At 52.5% G+C, this 19,880-nt stretch overlaps 1 protein-coding gene across 2 annotated transcripts in view; it reads left to right on the plus strand.

Annotated features, from left to right (window-relative positions):
- Positions 1–16,407, plus strand: part of NEURL1 (neuralized E3 ubiquitin protein ligase 1) — an 80,282-nt gene extending 63,875 nt beyond the window's left edge. For both annotated transcript variants that reach the window (XM_024734803.1, XM_024734804.1), the window contains exons 4-6: positions 9,146–9,835; positions 13,267–13,413; positions 13,951–16,407. In XM_024734803.1, the coding sequence (XP_024590571.1) occupies positions 9,146–9,835; positions 13,267–13,413; positions 13,951–14,189 (1,076 nt within the window). In that variant the 3' untranslated portion in view covers positions 14,190–16,407. The remainder of the gene's footprint in view (positions 1–9,145; positions 9,836–13,266; positions 13,414–13,950) is intronic.
- Positions 16,408–19,880: the final 3,473 nt, after the last annotated feature.

Raw genomic sequence — 19,880 nt, forward strand, 5'->3', positions numbered from 1 at the left:
GGGGGGTGGGGTGGTGGTGCAGCTGGGGAGCAATCCAGAAGGACTTCCTGTAGGAGATGAGTTTCACGTCAGAAACCAGGGGAGGTGAAAAGAATGGACTGGTTGAGGAGGAACAGTTTAGGCCAGACAGGAGGGGTGTGCATTGGCACAGAGGTGGGGAATTGGCGGGCAGTCGGGGAGCAGATCCTTCAGGGGATGGGATGCAGTGGGAAGGTAGTGGATGACTAGCAGAGAGCAGGTGTGTGCCGGTGTGGGTATGCTCACACATCACAGAGGAGAGAGCCAAGAGAGTAGAAAGTTTCCAGCAGCTTCTTGCTGTCAAGTTTTTCAGTAAGAGGAAATGTGGCCCAGAGATGGGGAGGGGCCTACCGGAGTTCTCCCAACTAGTCAAAAGCCAGGCTGGGCCTGGGATTCAGACCTCCCAGCTGACGTGGGCACAAGGTCAGTGTGAGAAGACTTACTGCCACATCAAGATGTCTGTGGCTGAGCCCAGGAGGGTGTTAGGAGGCCATTAGGGGGGCTCCCGAGGACTCATGGTGTCATCCTAGGTCTTGGTAAAAGAATCCACCTGCCTACTGAGGAGAAGGATGTACAGAGACCCTCAGGGTAGCTTTCTGGGGGCCAGGCTGCTGCTGCACCAGTCTCTGGGGTGGTGGGCCAGCCTGGCTGCTCAGCATTGAGAGGCCTGGGCCTCTCCGTAGATAAGGCCTGGGGTCAGGTCTCTGTCCCGGGCGTGCCTCAGCTTGTGGTACAGGGCGTGAGGCATCCCGGCCGGCTGAGGGCCACACTGCCATCTGGGGCTTCCGCTTCCCAGGCTAAACCAATATTTACCTTCAGCTGTGGCTGCCAGGGGCTGAGAGGCAAATATTGGCTTCAGGAGCCTGAGCCAAGCTCTTGGGATGGAGAACGAGCCGAGGATGCTGATAGCGATTTCTTCCTTTTTGATGGTTTCCATTTCTTTCTTTTTAAAATTTTATTTATTTATTTATTTTTGGCTGCGTTGGGTCTTCATTGCTGTGCGCAGGCTTTCTCTAGTTGCGGCGAGCGGGGGCTACTCTTTGTTGCGGTGCGTGGGCTTCTCACTGTGGTGGCTTCTCTTGTTGCGGAGCACGGGCTCTAGGCGCGCGGGCTTCAGTAGTTGTGGTTCGCGGGCTCTAGAGCGCAGGCTCAGTAGTTGTGGCATGTGGGCTCTAGAGCGCAGGCTCAGGAGTTGTGGCTCACAGGCTTAGTTGCTCTGCAGCATGTGGGATCTTCCCGGACCAGGGCTCGAACCCATGTCCCCTGCATGGGCAGGTGGATTCTTAACCACTGCGCCACCAGGGAAGCCCTTCATTTCTTCTTAGTTTAAAAAAAAAAAAACCTTGCTGTTCTTTCTGCTTCGGAGACTCTTCCAGGTGCTTCTTTTTTGCTCACCTCAAATTCTGCCAGTTATGTCAAGGCCCAGTACCAAACCCTCCCCTCTACTAGGGAGCCTTCCCTGACTTACTGTGTTCTTCGTGACCCTTCCTCTTCCTGAAGCAAGCGGGGGTCTAAGCAGTATCAGTAGTTCTGCAGGTCTTCATTGCTGTGCGCAGGCTTTCTCTAGTTGCGGCGAGCGGGGGCTACTCTTTGTTGCGGTGCGTGGGCTTCTCACTGTGGTGGCTTCTCTTGTTGCGGAGCACGGGCTCTAGGCGCGCGGGCTTCAGTAGTTGTGGTTCGCGGGCTCTAGAGCGCAGGCTCAGTAGTTGTGGCATGTGGGCTCTAGAGCGCAGGCTCAGGAGTTGTGGCTCACAGGCTTAGTTGCTCTGCAGCATGTGGGATCTTCCCGGACCAGGGCTCGAACCCATGTCCCCTGCATGGGCAGGTGGATTCTTAACCACTGCGCCACCAGGGAAGCCCTTCATTTCTTCTTAGTTTAAAAAAAAAAAAACCTTGCTGTTCTTTCTGCTTCGGAGACTCTTCCAGGTGCTTCTTTTTTGCTCACCTCAAATTCTGCCAGTTATGTCAAGGCCCAGTACCAAACCCTCCCCTCTACTAGGGAGCCTTCCCTGACTTACTGTGTTCTTCGTGACCCTTCCTCTTCCTGAAGCAAGCGGGGGTCTAAGCAGTATCAGTAGTTCTGCATCATATATTGTCCTCTTTTAAGAATACAGTAGCAATCCTCTTTGTCTGTATTATAAAGAAAGTTATTACTGTACCTATTTTGCAGATAAGGAAACAGAGGCTCAGAGAGGTCTGATAACTTGTCCATGGTCACACAGCTTGGTGGAGCTGGGACTTGAGCCCAGAAGTGTGGGCTACATTAATTCCCAGCTTCTTTAAATATGAGTCTCTCTGGTCTCCCTATTATGTCTAGATACCCCCTCAGGGGTGGGGATTTTGGCCCCCTTATGTCTTCCAGAATAGAGCTTGTGAGAGCTCCAGGCATCAGGGATCAGCCATATGTGTTGGGCACAGATAGGCCACCAGGGCCCCGGCAGAGTCCAAGAGGGGCAGTGGGTGACCAGCGTCCTGTTTCAGTGGTGAGGGTAGGTCTGCCTGCCCTGTAGTTCCCTGAAGGCTCTTGAGGGCTTTGTTTGATTCTGTTGTTCACAGTGTGCTCTAGTTTTCTACCAGAATGAATATATATAAAGTGTAACCATATATAGTTGCCAATATTTGACTGTTTGTAATGTCCAGAAATGGCAGTTTTATGTGTTTCCATCTAGTATCTCTTTGGCCCAAGATATAGTTCTGGGGACCTTGGAGAGAGCCGGTGGCCCATAGTGGGGTGTGTGTAGGGGAGGAGCTGGGGCCTTGTAGTATTAGGGACAAAGCTGTCATTTCAGAAGCAGGAGACCTGACTGAATCGACTCCACTTGGCCATTCACTAGCTTTGGGCAAGTCTCTCAGCATCTCTGTGCCTCAACCGCCTTGTCTGTTACTTGGACATAATTATACACGCACCATGTACCTCACAGATATTCTGTGAGGCTCACATATGTAAAAGTGTTTATACAAATGGGAAGGGCTGTCTTTTTCGGTTAAAAAGGAATATCTAGAAACACCACCAAAATAGACAGTCCCCTGCCAGTCGTCTCATTGGAAGAGGGAGCCTTAAAACCAAGTCCCTGTGTCTGGATGAAAGCCAAACCACGCGATCTAAACTGTTTCTTGGAACAAGATCTGTGGTTCTCCATCTGGGTTCCTTGGAGCACTGGGATTCCACAGAGGCATCTCTGAGGCAGCTGAGTGGCAGGGCTCTGTGACCACCTCTTAGACTTTAAGCAGTTTTCCGTTCCATTGGATGAATGATTCCACTGCTTGAAAAACAAAAGTTTGAGAACCACCAGACCAGATGATTCTGAGAATCTATACATCTAAGATCCTGTGGCTTGAAGATTCTATAAACCTAAGAGTCTATGACTCTGAGTGATTCTGGGACATTTTGCCCTTCCCTCCGCGAGCCTCAGAAAGTGTGTTTGTTTCTCCTAGCTTTCCCGTGGTTGGGTTTACATGGAGAGTGTGGAGGTGGTGTGGGCTCATGGCACTGCCCAGAAGGGTGGAGAAACCCCTCGCCCATCCAAGCCATGTACCCGTCCTCCTGGCTCCTCCTCCTGCTCCGTGCCAGCTGCGGGCCAGCAGGAGGATGTTTATGGACACAGTAACTGGGTTGGCGCGCCTTCCAAACAGGGGCCGGCAGAGATCTGCCAGCCGGCTGGGCGGCTGCAGGCTGACCCGTGGTTAAAGATTATCCAGCGCTGCGGATGTGCGAATCTAAACAAACAAGACTTGGGCTGACGGCAGGCCCTGCTTCAAAGGAGCCTCTGCTCCAGTTCCCAGGCCCTGCCTTGGTTACCCCGCACTGGCCGGCAACGTGTGGGGGGCTGAGTGGGTCTCTGGGTGGGAGCTGGCCCTGGTGCCCTCCACCTGGCGCGTCTTCCTCCACTCCTTTCCTTTCTCTTCACTGGTTTTGCTCAGACTGTTCTCCCCAGGCATTTGCTAATGCAGTTTTCCCACCTGAGTGGCTCTCACTTCTGTCATTCCAGACCCTCTTGTCCTTCAGGGCCTGGGTCAAATCTTGTTTTTCCTGAGATGCCGTCTCTGAACAACTGTGACTGTTAGAAAAACTTTCCTTGCATGGTTCCAAGTGTCCTGTACCCACTCCTTGGGGCCCCCTCTGAGCCTTCTCTTCTTCAGGATAAATCTCCCTTTTAGGATAATGCTGTCCAACTGAGGCTAAGAACTTCTGTTTCAGAGCGAGTCAAAGTAGAGGATAGATGGCCTTGAGAAGTGGTGAGCTTCTTGTCCCCAGGGGCATTCTAGCCAAGGCTGGGTGAGAACTTGGCAGAGATAAACAGATTTCCTCATTCTCCTCTGAGGTCCTGTCTTACCTGAGACACTAAGAATTTTGTAACAAAATTGTACTCAAATATTTTCATGCCTCCAAGCTTCAAGTCTCCCAAGGACTACTGGCTCCCCAGGGCCCAGGTCCTGGCTCTCCCTCTCCTTAACCCCTGCCCAGGGCTGGGCACATAGGGGGTCAATGCGTGGGTGCTCTGAGTGCCACCCTGAGGGGAGGAAACCCTGGCCCAGGCCTCCCTGCCCTTTGCAGGGCCTGGCTCTTTCTGCCTGGGCCCAGGGGACCTGCAGAGCCAGTGCCAGGCACCAGATTAGGCAGGAGCTGAAGACTGCCAAGTTCTCTCCTGAAAGACGGGACACGAGGGGAGCCAGCTTTGCAGCTTCTCCCGTGGCCCTGTGCCACCCCTCCCCTGTCATAAACACCTCCAAGTGGGCAGCTGTGTGTCCCAGGCACGGATTAAATAACTTGTTGCTTCAAACGTGGGGCCGCCCCACTGCTTGGGGGTCACAGGCTAGCCCTCTGGGTTTTCCAAGCTGTACCCCAGGGCGCAGTCCTGGGCTGAGGTTCAGCCCATGGTTGTTCTCCCCTGGCTTCGGGGGCCCGGACCCTTCCCTGACCTCCAGCTTGATGTGAACTCACATCAAGGTGATGTGACCTTTGCCGTCCCCTCTGCGGAGGGCGCTCTGACCAGTTCCTCCATCTCAGGTTTCATCTATTTCAGGGCCCCACGCAGCTGGGCACACTGATGGGATGGTTATTTTGGAGCTTGCTGGTGGCCTGCAGCTGCTTCTGACCCCGAGGGGTGGAGGGGATGGGAGAGAAGACATACTTGGGCTGGGCACTGGCCCCAGAGATTCCATTTTTAGCTGTTTCCCAGCATCTCCTGTACCTCCTCTCCTAACTCCTGTTATATTTCAACGAAGGCCAAAAGGATCTCTTTCCTACCCCTTCCCCTCTCTCTCTCTTTGCCCACTGTTTCTCCTTCTTCCTCTTCTCTTGTCTCTGATCACCATTTGTAGCTTCTCCTTCCTGGTCTTTAGTCAGTAATGTCATTCAGTGATTTTGTCCTGGGTGCTTGTCACGACTGATGGAAAGTCCTAGGTTCAAAAAGTTAGTTGTCTGAGTGCAGGTGGACCTGACTTTGGTTGATAAACTCAACCTGAGCAAATGGTAGTAACTGAAGTTATCAAGTATCCAGGTGCCAGGGGCTTCTCAATCTACCTCTGATCCCTGCGACAACATCGCAAAGCAGGTATTAGTGTACCCCTGTTCTCGTGGTGAGTGATCGGGGGCTGGAGGACAGTTGCTTACCCACAGGCCACCAGCCAAGTGCTGGATCAGACATTTAAACCCAAAGCCCATGCATATTCTTCTGAACCATGTAGCATGAAAACAATAACAATGGCTCATATTAACCTCGCGATTATTATGTGCCACGTGCTCTACTAGGTGCCCTAGGTACCTCGTCTTCTCAGCATCCCTTCCAAGGGGAGTATTATGTCCATATTTTATACCAATAAGTAAATGCTGATTGCTGAAGAAGAGAGTCCCAGAGGGGTTAAGCTATTAGCCCAAGGTCATACGGCCAGGAAATGGCAGAGCTAGGATTTGAACCCAAGCTGATGACTTCAGAGTCCTTGCACTTAACTATGCTCCTGTCTTGCCTACCAGTATATGGATTTTGTTAACCAAAAAACCTAAAATACTTTTAGGTTGCATTATTAGAAGTATAGTGTACTTATCAGGGGAGGTGTGATGGCCACATTGTGCCTTGAGCTGGCCAGGGCACATCTGGAATACTGAGTCTGGTTGTGTTCATTGTCTGAGAGGTGGGAAGGTGTGTGGGGAGTCTGAGTATTCCCTGAGGAAAGCGGTCCTCAGTGTGGGGCTGAGAGGCAGCCCCAGGGGTAGGAGGTATAAATACAGGGGGGTTATGACTGAGTGAGCCCTAGAAAGTAAACTGTATAAAGAGCAACACACGATAGGTGTGTGTTTATACGTACAGATTTGTGTGATCATTTTATTTAGGTTGATACGCAGGCTACTTATTTTCATTATCTAGCAATTTTGTATAAAAATAGCAAGTCACTTGTAAACACTGCCAGAATATTTTCTAGCTGGTTTGTAATTTTCTAAGAGTGATTTTGTTTGTGTTTGTTGTCGTGGTGGCGGTTCTTGTGTTGATTTTTATAAGTGTAGATCTGTAAATTCAATTGCAGTATTTAAAGCTTCAGCATTGACACCTCGTGTGTATGAGAGGAGGGATTTGAAGGAAGATGCCTTGAAGAGTGAGTTGGGTGGCAGTTGGCAGTTGTGGGAATTTCTTTTCCTATCGGGTATGTGATTTTGTCAAAAGGAAGTATTTCTTCCAAAATTGGGAGTAGGCAAACTACCAATCGGTTAAGTTTTGTGTGTATGCTAGTTTAAAAAAGATAATATGTAATATAATGTAAAAAAAAAAAAAAAGCTTTTATGGTAGATTTTGTAAATTTGTTACAGGGTAACCTGTTTTCTAGCTGTGATCTTACTTCAAATGGGTGTAATTTGAATAAATTTTGTATGGTAAAGGATCAATAAAATGACTTTTTTAAGAGTTCAAAAAAAAATACAGGGAGGTAGATTTCAGTTTAACAGTAGGAAACATTTTCCTAAAGACAGAGTAGCTCAGCAGTGGCACTGCTGGGAGGTAGTGGGTATATCCAAGCAGAAGAGGACTCCTGAAGGGGCAGAGAACAGGAGAGAGCTCACATTCCAGCCCCATTCAGGAATCTGTTCTGAGCGTCTGCCCACTCCATGGGCTCTGGCCTGATTGTCCTGAGCGTGTGGGGTGGGCTGGAGAGAGGAGTGTGGGGTGTGTGTGTGGGGGGGGCCCCCATGACGGCCTTGTTCTCATAGGCCCGGCTGGGCATTTCTGAGCCACTTGTTTCCTCCTCACCCTGTTTCCCCATCCCTTCTCCTCTGTCCCCAACCCTCTGGACTCCTCAAGGGCCGCTGACTGGAATCCCTAAGGGGTAGGGGAGCTGGGGCTGTTTCCTGGGGTCCAGGTCAGCCCACAGCCCTCCTCAGCCCCCCACTATTGTCTCCAATGTCTTGCCTTCCTCGCCTCTGCCTCTCCGCAGGCCCCCAGCTTCTCTGCACCATTACTGTCACAGAGTCAATTCCCTGGAATAATCACATTTTCCGGTTGGCGGCTCCCTCCTTGCCAAACACGATGCTGGGAATCCTGACCAGCCAGGCCCCAAGAGGCTTCTCCAGAGAAGCAGGAGCCTTGGGGGGAGGGCTGGCCCAGCACCCTCTCCTTGCTGGGGTCCAAACAACACTGTTCCTGGAAAGGGCAGGGGAGCTGGGGGAGAACAAAGAGAGAGAGGCTTTAGAGAACATCTCTAGATTCAGCTGGAGCTGAGTTCTGGCCTCTGAGGCCCCTACCAGTCCAGTCCCCCAAGCTTTACTCTCACACCAAGCACTCCAGCAGCCCTTACTCAGCTCCTGGAGAGAAAGCAGAGATTCTCCGTGGGGGAGGCTCAGAGAAAAGCCTCCTGAGATGGGATTGGCCCATGATGTGAGCTGTGGTGGTACTAGCCAAATTTAGGGACTCCCACAGAAAGGGTTCAGTAAACGAGGAGGGCCCGAAAGTGGAGAATGTAGCGTTGGGAGTTGGACAGATCTTGCTTTAATCCTGGATCTGCCACTTCGTGGCTGTCACATAACATCTCCGAGCTTTATCTGTACAATGGAAACAACTTCATGGGATGCTTTAAGGATGAAATGCAGGGGTAATTCATTGCAACTGATGACTTTTATTACAAATTATAGTACTCCGTGAAGCAGAGAAAACCAGCCATTTAAAAAGTATGGTATCAAAAACATGGTTATTAGTGTAGAAAGGTATTCAGGACACAGTAAATGGAAAAGCTAGTTTTGAAAAGAAAATTTGTATAGCAGAGTTCTTCGCCTGGAGTCGATGCTCTGAAATTATCCACGGAATTTAGGGAGAACGTGCATTTTTCTGAGAAGATAGATAAAAGTTGCCACATTTTCAAAGAGATTTAGAGTTAGTTTAAAACTACTGGCATTTATATAGCATGATTCAATTTTTGTTTTAAAAAAGAAATAACTAAAATATATTGAAAAAAGGCTGGAAACTCATACATCCAAATATTAATAGTATTTTCCTATGGATGGTGGGCTGACAGATTACTTTTTCTTTTCGACGAACTGTCTTTTCTACAAAATACAGTCTGTATTACTTGTATGAGTAAAAAGAGAGAGGGTTTGATTTCCAGTTGTCAGTTTTGAAAGGATAGCTTGGATAAATTCACTTAACTTCTCAGCCTCAATGTCCTTCCGTGCCAGTAACTTCACAAGGTAATTGCTGGGCTAAGAACGTCTCTCTGCCATTTGTGCAGAGAGGCGTTCTAGGGAGGGGGGGTTCTCTCTGGCCTCCCAGACGGGTAGGATGTCAACATGCATCCAACAAATATTATTTACTGCTGCCTCCTAAGTGCCGGGTGCTCTTCTGGCTGCTGGGATAAAAAGGGAGGGCCCCAGGAGTTAGGAAGAAAATCCAATTTTAATAAGCATACTGTTTAGAAGTAATCATGTTTTTAGTTTTGGTGTCCTTCCTGCCGGCCTTGATCCTTTGCTTAAACAAATACGTAGTTAGAAGTCCTGCACAACGTTATGTCCTAGCATTTTCTGTGCCATTAGAAACGCGGTGCGTCTTACTGCTGGGCGCTTTAAAGACCAGTGGGAGGAGGTGCGCAGGCGATGGGGACTGGGCGCTGTGGCCCGCGTGATGGTCACCCTGTCTACCTCTCGCCGCAGACAGCGAGCTGGTGCTACCAGACTGCGTGCGGCCGCGCTCTTTCACCGCCCTGCGGCGGCCGTCGCTGCGACGTGAGGCCGAGGAAGCGCGCCTCTCCGTAAGCCTGTGCGACCTCAACGTGCCGGGCGCCGACGGCGACGAGACCACGCCGGCCGCTGGCTGCCCCATCCCGCAGAACTCGCTCAACTCCCAGCACAGCCACGCTCTGCCGGCGCGTCTCGACGGCGACCTGCGCTTCCACGCGCTGCGCGCCGGCGCACACGTCCGCATCCTGGACGAGCAGACGGTGGCGCGCCTGGAGCATGGGCGCGACGAGCGCGCGCTCGTCTTCACCAGCCGGCCCGTGCGCGTGGCCGAGACCATCTTCGTCAAGGTCACGCGTTCGGGCGGCGCACGGCCTGGCGCGCTCTCCTTCGGCGTCACCACGTGCGACCCCGGCACGCTGCGGCCAGCCGACCTGCCTTTCAGCCCCGAGGCACTGGTGGACCGTAAGGAGTTCTGGGCCGTGTGCCGCGTGCCCGGGCCCCTGCACAGCGGCGACATCCTGGGCCTGGTGGTCAACCCCGACGGTGAACTGCACCTCAGCCACAATGGCTCCGCGGCGGGCATGCAGCTGTGCGTGGACGCCTCGCAGCCGCTGTGGATGCTCTTCGGCCTGCACGGGGCCATCACACAGATCCGCATCCTCGGTGAGTGCCCCCGGCCACGTGCCCGCCTGCCCCCAGGTGCACCCGGAGGCTGGCGCCTCCAGACCCAGCCTTCCCTGGAGGAGGGGCGTGTCTGGGTAGGGGGAAAGAGCGCCCACACCGCCCTTCATGGGGTCTAGTCAGGGAGTCACAGACACCGAAGATGAGTTCTGGGTGGGACTCAATTATCTAGTCCATAGTTCTCAGATCTCACCAGATAAACCCTGGAGAGGGGGAGAAAAGCGGGGAACATTGAGTTTCACGCTCAGAATCTGATTCACCCACATTCCCACAGATACGTAAACAGTTCTCTTACACATTGCCCAGTGGCCATTTAAAAATGGGGAAAAAGAAAATGGTTTCCACCAGCAGCGAACTTTTTGAGGTTCAGTTTCCATTTCTCCTAAAATGGTAATAAAGGTCTCTGCCTCTAAGGGTGGTTGTGTGTCTAAATAAGGAAAAGAGGTTGGTATGTCAGTAGCCAGGTATCTCTGCAGGGTGGTGTCTAGATTGGGGGTCTGTGGGGAATCCCCGAGCAGAGGGCCTTGGAGGAAAGGGGGTTGCAGATGCCTGGGCCTTCGTGGGTTTGAATGGACAGAGTTTGAATGGACTGGGTGTTGCGGACTTGTGTAAGCCATGTTTCCCAGAGTGTTCTGCAGGGTAGGTGTCCATTGAAAACGGGTCCTTGGGTCCAAAATATTTGGGAAATACTGAGTTTTTAAAAAGAAGGCGATTCTTGGGCTTCCCTGGTGGCTCAGTGGTTGAGAGTCCGCCTGCCGATGCAGGGGACACGGCTTCGTGCCCCGGTCCGGGAAGATCCCACATGCCGCGGAGCGCCTGGGCCCGTGAGCCATGGCCACTGAGCCTGCGCGTCCGGAGCCTGTGCTCTGCAACGGGAGAGGCCACACTAGTGAGAGGCCCATGTATGGCAAAAAAAAAAAAAAGCGATTCTTTACTGTAGAACTTCTCAGAGCCTTTAATATACAATGTGAACCTTTAGGAGAAGGTGGTGGTGCTTATGGTGTCCAGCTTTTCCAAGCTCGTTTGACCAGAAATCTTTTTTTTTTTTTTACGTGTATCTTCAGGAACCTCTGTTACCCCAGAGTGAGCAGGTGTTCATGCTTTCCAAGTGCTGGTCTGCTCTGCACCAGCAGTAGACTCACTCGGAGAACCTACTACAGCGCAGATTCTTGAATCCCACCTCCAGAGATTTTGATTCTGTAGATCTCAGATTAGGTCCTGGGCATCTGAATTTTTTTTTTCCTTAGCAAGTTTGCTTAGACACATTTGGAGACCCCTGGGTCTCATAGCCCCTGACCTAGACCTCACCCCAAGAGGCTTCATAGACAAGGTAATTGTGTGTATGTGAGTGAGCACGAGTTTACGCAGTAAGACTGGCATACTGTGTCTAGGCACACGTGAGTAACTAAATGTATGCGTATTTGTGTATGTAATGCTGTTGGTGATTGTGAGCGTGTGTGAGAGTTTTGTGAAATCAGATAAAATCAGTGGAGACTTCCTCCTCTGGAGAGAGACCAAATGAAGATGGAGCATAAAATAAATTTAAAAAGGAATGAAAAGAAATGGGGCTGGGGTGCTAAGAAGTTAGGATTGAGGGAAGATAAGTCAGGAAGGAGGTGAAAAGAAATCAGGCTAGATGAAAAGCCATCAATCAGTAAGGAAAGAAATTGGGGTGAAAATTCAGGATGGAATAAAAACAAATCGGACTGGGGTGCAGAAAAATAAAATCAGGTTGAGGTACACAGATATTTGGCTACATTCACCAGGAGACACCGTTCCTCAGATGAAGGAAGTAACATGATGGCAAGGTACTCTCTTGCCTCAGCACCGTCTAATAATAGATAAGTAGCTTTCCAGTGAAGCTTCTGTTGCCCAAAGAAGCTTACTGGACTGGAGCAAAGGAGAAGCTTAAAAACAAACAAACAGAAACAACCCAGGACTTAAAATGTCCCCAAAGGGAAGTAGGTCAAGGTGGGTGTTGAAGAATAACCACTCAGAATTTAATATATGCTGGACAGAGTGCTCCTGAGCTGTTTGGAGAATGGGGCATCTCAACTAACAAACTGGTGTCAGGGGATCCTGACTGACTTTAAAGGAAAAACAAGTCAGTAACAATGTGTGAAGGATAATTATTTACCTTATAGAGGAATGCTTTGCTTTGTTGAAGGCCTAAGTGAAGTAAGAATGAAAAGATATTTCCTTCACTCCAAAACTACAGTCAATTTCACGCTTAATGGCGAAACATTAGAAATATTCTTATTAAAGTCAGGAATATGATAGAGATGCCTTAGAGTATTGTTCCGAAAATGTTAACCGGTGTGATAAAGCAAGAAAAGCAAATAGGAGTTATGAATTTCTGAAAGGGGATGATAATTAACTTGAAACCTGTTAACAATAGTAAGAGAAAGCCTATGGACAGCTAATGAATATTCTTAGAAACAGTGACTGTTAAGTGAATTAGAATGAATAGCTAGTAATAAAAAATATCTCACTGGGCACTTATTTATGTGTAGGGCATTATGTTAGGGCCTGTGGGAGACTTACAGGTGAATCAGACTTCCTGCTTTCAGGAAGCTCAAGGTTTAAGGAGGGAAACAAAGTTACGTTCCTGGGCAAAGAACAAATAATTTCCTATCCTCTGTGGTTTTTTATTTCCGTGCATGGCGTGTGTGGCTGGTCAGTGCTAGATAGAGATATGTGGTTGTCGGGGGGGTGGGGTCAAGGCTGTCCAGAGGAGGGGGTTGAGGATAGCCCCAAGAGGCTTCCTGGACAGTTAGCTCTTTGAAGGCAAAGGCTCTGTCTGCCTCATTCCCAGTTTTATATATACACAGTGTCTGGTACCTGGTAGGCTGTCAGCAAGGACTTGTTGAAGGGAGGAGGCAGGGAGGGATGGAAGGGAAGAGGAAAGTGAGGGAAGAAAGGAAGGAAAGAAGGTTGGGCAGGTCAAGTGTGGGAGATGGTGTGGAGTATTTCAAAGGTGCCAATGTAGAGGAGAAGGGGGGTGATAGCACGGGGCTCTGACTAGGATGGTGAGGCCGGGGCTTGAAGGGCCATGCTAGGTGGGAGGAAGGCAACTTTGTTCTCTGGCATGGGAAACCTTGAAGGTGAGGGAAGCACGGGGAAGGGTGGAGGTGGGATTCTAGGCAGGGGGCTTGTCTGGAGACGGCAGATGCGGTAACACCAGAGCATGGTGCGTGTGGCCCTCCAGTTTGTAGGCGGGAACAGAGAGCTGGGGCAGGGTGCTGAGCCAGTCGGTGGAGTCCCACCCTGAGCCTTATGGCTGGGCCGTGTGGTCAGGCTGTACCACCCATTTCTCTCCTGGGAACCTAATAGAGGGGTGGAGATTCGCGCTTTCTCCCAGTGGGCCTCTGAGTGGCTAGTGTGTCCCTCCCTCTTTCCCACCCTTTCTGCAGGCTCCACCATCCTGGCAGAGCGGGGCATCCCGTCACTCTCCTGCTCCCCTGCCTCCACACCAACCTCGCCCAGCACCCTGGGCATCCGCCTCTCTGACCCCTTGCTCAGCACATGCAGCTCTGGACCTCTGGGGAACTCTGCTGGCGGTAAGTAGGCTGACCCCTCCAGTTCCATGGTGACCATGCCAGGCCTCCCACCCTGAGGACCCCACCCCCACCCTTGCCCTGGCTGAGGCAGGCATGCAGCCTCTATATCAGGACTGGACCCTGGAGGAGCTGGAGATGGGCCCAGTGAACCCTGGCTGAGTGCTAATTTCCGGGGTGTATCCCATCCTTGCCCCCGGCTGGGCAGCTTTCTCCAAAGGACTTCTTTAGCACAAAGAACACCAAAGGGTAACTCAGGAGGGGACTTCCTTAAATGGTTTTGGGCCCCCTTCCTTCCTCCATCCCTCCCTCCTCCTCTCAATGCCTCATGGACACCCTGGCCCCTGGTCTGGGCACTGAGGGGCCAGAAGTGGGGCTGTCCAGAGTGTATCCTCTCCTCTCTTGTGCCCAGGAAGTTGGGTGGTAGGTTAGACAGGCCAATCCTGATAAATGGAGGGGGCGAGGCCAGGGGGCTCTCTTCATGAACCTGGGACCAGACTGGGCCATGTCTCCTCCTGACTGGTTTCCCCTTGCCCCCAGGGACGGCCCCCAACTCACCTGTGAGCCTGCCAGAGTCGCCAGTGACTCCAGGCGGGGGCCCGTGGAGCGATGAGTGCGCCATTTGCTATGAGCACGTGGTGGACACGGTCATCTACACATGCGGCCACATGTGCCTCTGCTATGCCTGTGGCCTGCGCCTCAAGAAGGCTCTACACGCCTGCTGCCCCATCTGCCGCCGCCCCATCAAGGACATCATCAAGACCTACCGCAGCTCCTAGCCCGTCGTGGTGCCCTACCCCTCACGCCCACCTCCTCCGACTCTGGCCCAGCTCTGCCTGAGGGGCAAGTCAACAGGGCCCCTTCTCTCCTTCCTCATTTTGGAAATTCTTTTCCCTTCTCATTAAACATGGGAAACAGCCCCTAAAGGTTTGGGGGAGGAAGGGGTATCAGGCAGGGAGGTGGGGGCAGAAGCAAACCTCCTCCTCTTCCCTGCACACTGAGGGGGCTAAACTGGGGTCTCAGCTTCTCCTGATCCTTCCCCATCTGGGGTGGATTCCCAGGATGGGGAGTCCTTCTAGCCTGCGTGGCACCTTTGTGAGAATTAGAAAGTGTGTCCCTTCCTCTGGGCAGATGTGGCCCTGAGCCCAGACATGGGGCTTGGCTAGTGGAGTGTGGACTTGGACTTCAGCCTCCGTTTTCTCCCTCAGCCAGCTGCCCTTGAGCAGTGCACAACCTGTGCAACAGCGGCCCTAGGCCAGCAGCTCCTGAGCTGCTGCCTTACTCTCTGACCTACACCTCCCTTCTCCTTCCTTTCTTCCTTGCCCCTTGGGCCTGGAAGCCAGGGGTGAGAAGCCCAGTGGATACCTCTCATCCTGGGCAGGCTGCAGCCTCCATGCCATGTCTGTCTCCCCCTCCCCCTGGATGGGTGGACAGGCTACAGAAGCCTCCAGGTTCTGGGTCCCTAGCCCCCCTGGCCTGGTTGAGATGTGGAGGGCCCCTTTCTGGTCCTAGCCGGTCTGCCCCAGTCATCTTGCTGGATGCTGCTGCCCAGGGGCAGCCCCTTGGTGTGGGCTGGAGAGCAGGGTCTGTCTTCTGTCGGCCTCTCTGAAGAACAGGTTTGCAGCTACCCTCTGTGACCTCTCCTCCCCCATTTCAGTGCTATTCTGGGCCGGGCTGGTACTCATAGAGGCTGTAGCATGCCCCAGGAGAGGGCAGGGCCCTGGGTTGGGAGTAGGGGGTTCCCTGGGGTAAGAACAGGCTTTTTCCGTATTTTAACTTATTTATTTATTGGGTTTGTAGGGGTTATTTGGCAGGGGCGGGTGGGACTGAATTCCCATCCCCCAGACCCCTAGAAATGCTGTCCTGGTGGGCAGGGTGCCTGGTTAGAGGGGTCAGCAGAGGTAGTCATCACTCAAAACCTTCCCCGGACTGCAGCCCAGAAGTCCATAGCCAGCTCTGCTTACCATGAAGTAGAACTCCAAAGGGGCTGAAGTGGGAGGCCTTCTGACAAATTGTATCCCTTTTATAGAGAGGGCAGCAGAGCCTCTGCTGTGCCCTGGGACTAGGGGATCACCCCAGAGCCACAAAATGCCCTTCTTCCTGGGCTGGAGCAGGGTTATCATAATTGGCCCATTATACATCACGAGGCCCAGGCGTTCCCTCCTCCATAAGGACATAGAAAGTTCTGGGCACGCTGAGGGAGGGAAGGCCAGCTGGCCTCATCACTGTAGAGGTAGGGAGCCTGTCCTTAGGCTCTCTGGTCCCAGGAAAGAGGAGAACCTCTAGGTTCTTAGTCCTGATGCTGGGGTGAGGGAGTCCCCCCGCAGCTGCTCTTAGCTTATAGTCATCTCAGCCCTGCACGCCCTGTCCTGATAGGCCATGGCTGGGGCCAGCTCTCAGAGTCCTGGCCTAGTTTTCCCTGAGCCTCCCAGCCCTTGGCCCCCTCAGATAGTTTTTTACGCCTGTCGGAGACTGCTTTGCCGTATGGCTGGCAGAGCGTGGGATTCTGGACCTGGCCACTGACCAGTTGTGTGGCCCTGACCAGGTCATAGCCTCTCTGAGCCTCAGCTGGCACCTCGGTAAAGTGATGGTTGGGGTCGGGAGGGACTTTCCTTGTGACTCTCGGGGGGTTCTCTGTTGGGGGCTGCTATGGGGTGGTGTGGTGGGACAGCACAGGGAGGGGGTCAGGATGTCAGGCGGGCCCTGTCTGCACCTGCCTGGCCGGGAAGCCACAGTCCTACCATGGGTCTCCCCGCCCCACTGACCCTGTAGACCCCTTCTGTGGGAGGGGGGGGCGAGGTGGGGCTGGTGTGGCCCCACCCGGTCAGGGGTCCCCTCTCAGACAAGGAGAGTTCTTACATGCAGGGGCTGTACAGCCTGCGCGCCAGGGAGAGGAAGCCACCATCCTGTTGTCTCTGCTAGCCTGGGGGTAGCTGCTGCCTCCTCTGTGAACCTGGGTCACCGTGACTGATTGTGAATAAAGGTGATTTCGTACCAGCCTGAGGGCTGTGCTGTGCAGTCTGGAGGGCTGGGGACGGAGGGCAGGCGGGCAGGTGGGTGTGCAGGAGGGGAGTCAACGATCGGGAAAGACTCCCTGGAGAGAGCAGGGGAGGGGGAGGCGGCTGGAGCGTGACCTGGGGCTTGGATAGCAGGGGCTATCCAAGCAGAATGCCAGGCGAGCCCCACTGTAAGCTGAAAGGGAGACGCTGCTGCCCCTCGGTGGCCTCAGGTCCCTGGGTCCGTGGCACTCCCGAGGCTGAGCCGGGTCTAAATCTGGAGTGCAACCTTTGTGGAGGGGCAGCGCCACCTAGGGGCTAAAGGGTGGCAGGCACTGTACTGTGCTGAGCTCCCCAGAGCAGGGCCTGCCCGGCTCTCACCCCAAGCCCAGACCTGGAAGCTCAGCTGCTGCTCCCGCTGGTCGTGGTCGGTGAGGAGGCCTATGCCAAATGAGTGGCACAGCTAGGCTGAAAAGGGAGGCCTCGGTCAGGGACCTTCGGAAAAACTTTCTAGATGGGCTGAGTACCTCTGGGTGGCGGTAGAAGCTGGAGCGCTGGACGGGGTGTCTGGGCGCAATGTGGGAGTTGAACTCATTTGGCAGGCTGGGCCTCAGAGGGACATGGGATGCTTGCCCTCCTCTCTCCTGGGAGGATTCTCTAGCTGCCCAGCCTCTGCTTGGCCTTGAAAAGCCATGGGCTACTCCCCACACCAGGACTGCCCAGCCCTGCTTACTGGAGTCCAGCAAAAGTAGGGGAGGGTCAGGGGCTCTAAGCTGAGGGGCCACGTAGGCCCACTGAATGTGGCTCTTTGGCCCCAAGATCTGTCTCCCTCTCTGAAAGCCTTGGCCACTGCCCAGAAAGCCTCCCAAAGGTGGGGGAAGGGGTGGAGGGCCTTGAGCACGCTTCTCACCGGCAACAGTGGGAACTTACCTGCCCCCCACCCCTCCAGTGTCCTCAGAGGGCCCGGACCCTGCAGTTCATGTTTCATTTGGGGTGATGTGGCTTTTGCCACTCAGCTGGATATGTTTTCTTGTGGCAGGGAGAATCAGGAGGTGATTCTGTTCAGTTAAAAAGGCAAAAACTTTATTTAGTTTTCAGGGAAATACAAGATGCATGTAAACATAAAATACAAAACAACCCAAATCTTACAGTCTAGAAGCATGCCAAGACAGAGTATTTTCTGCAGACCAAAGAATCCCGTCAAAATGATAAAAGACACCTGGAAAGCGGCAGGTCAAGGGGCTGGGTCCCTTCCCCGAGGACGCTGCATTTTTGTGATGAGGAGAATTCAAAAAAAAAAAACAAAACCCACTATTAAAAATATTAGAAACATGGAGAGAGTTTAGCACCACCACTGAGCCTGGAAATTTTTTAGCACTCAGATTGACAGCACTGGATTCACTGCCCTTAAATTTCTCTGCTGAGGGGGAAGAGGGAACAACCTCCTTCAGACCCCACAGACCCCACTAGGAGCTGGGAGGGGTTGAGTAGACACCGTGAGGAGTGCCCCAGAGGCATCCAGCAGTTCACATGCAACCATGCAGTGCACGAACCCACGCTTCACGAACCTGCCACTAACACCTGCCTTGTTCAGAAGTCCCCTTCATGCAGACCTCCTGGAAACTGGCCCTGAAACCCTTTTGCCATCCTGTGTCCTGGATTTAAAGAAAACCTGTTGCAGAGAACAAGCTGTAGATTGAAGAACGGTGGCTCTGTTTACCCTTCTTTCTCTGAAATGCTTAAGAGCAGTATGCCTTGGTCACAGGCCACTAAACATGATGAGTGCCTTGCACTCCATCTTCTAAGTCACACCACTAAGGCAGGCTCAGCAAACTGAACCACCACAGGCATCATTAGAGATACTTAAGAAGAACTGGTGTCAACAGAAGAGCAAACCAAGTTGTCTTCCTCCCAGATATGCTTGATGGTGTCTGGACCCCAAGGTTCCAGTTTGGGGGTGGTGGGTCCCAACTACATGACCCATTATGATCACTGGTCTCTGATTCAAGCAATTTGAGAGGCTAGCTCTGGATTGGATAAAGGGGAGGCGGGAAAACCGAGCCTGGAAACTGAGAGATGGATGAATGTTCTGGAGCCAGGGCCTCAGACTCAAAGACTGGTTTGTTGCTGGCAACTTTCCGCTTTCCACTAAGTAAATCAATGACCATTAAGAACCCGCTGGGGACCCAGCTTGTGGCCCAGCAAGTAGCTGTTGCCTGAGGCCAGCTTCTTCTAACAGCCAAGTCTTGGGGCTTTCCCAACCTGTTCTGGCTGGACCCTTGGGTGTTGAATCACTAAATTCCCTCCCTACCTGCTGTCTTCTTCCTGAAACACTCAGAATAGACTTCCTCCTCCTTTCTAATAAAGACAAAACTCCAGACTCCAAACCCTCTCTCAACCTTCTCATACTCTTCCCTTTCTGCCTAGCAGACCTCCTCTTCTGGAAGCCGCCTTCTTGGGGAAGGGGCGGTAAACCCCAGCCACCCCAAACACGCACACACTCATCTTGCCGACGTGCCTCTCACTCACCTCAAACGTGCTCGATGCATACTTTTGCTTTAAAACGACAATTCTTCCTTTCTCTCTTGCCTCCTGAGGTCCAGCCCATTAGCTAGGATGGAAATGGGAGCAAAGGAGGGACCTTCATCGTAGGGACCCATTCTCTAAGGCCACTAAGTTCTGGAATGGGAGAGGGGGCTGATTGTCAAGGTCAAGTGCAAACTCAAGGTTAAAAAAGATAGGCTCCGGGAAGGGGGATGGCATGGTAAAACCAACATTATAGGCAGCTTGGGACCAAGGCCCAGGAAGACAGAGTCCTCTACCCAGTCTATACCTAGTCCTCTACCCGGTGTGCCCAACTTCTGGCCTGAGGACCCAGGTGCACAGGACAAAACAGGAGGGATGCTATTATCAGTGGGGCTCTTCTTCCTGAAGTGCAGCTATAGGTCACTGACCCTGTTCTGTCACTGGCTCTGATCACAGAGCTTGAGAACCAGGGGCTGCCCCAACCAGAGATCATGATTTAGACAAAAAGCTCAGTAATGTCAAGGGGGAGCCCTCCACCTGATTCCTATGAAGCGTTCAGTCAGGCCTGCAGTCTAGACCAGGGGTGCTGACGTACCCGCACGGGTAGGTCCACTGAGCTCACGGTGACCAATTTCTCGCCCCGACCGGCCTGATCCACCCTCAGCAATATAAGAACCGAGGGCCAGCTGCTCTCATGACATGGGGATTCCCACAGTGGCGATACGCATGGCAAAGGCTGGGAGTCAGCCTACTAGAGACACTGCGGGTGGCAGCCCCATCTGACCGCCTCGGCACTTCCACACCCAGTGGCGGCACCTTTCCACATCTTCATTTTGGAGCCCGGGACGATGGCCTAGGCTGCTTCTGCTAGATCTGTTAATGCCAGTGTGAAGTTTCCAACTAAATACTTAATAAAATAATTACCAAAAAAAAAAAAAAAAAACACAT

This window comes from Neophocaena asiaeorientalis, unplaced genomic scaffold (genome assembly GCF_003031525.2).
Source record: "Neophocaena asiaeorientalis asiaeorientalis breed wild unplaced genomic scaffold, Neophocaena_asiaeorientalis_V1.1 scaffold240, whole genome shotgun sequence".
Lineage (NCBI taxonomy): Eukaryota > Metazoa > Chordata > Mammalia > Artiodactyla > Phocoenidae > Neophocaena > Neophocaena asiaeorientalis.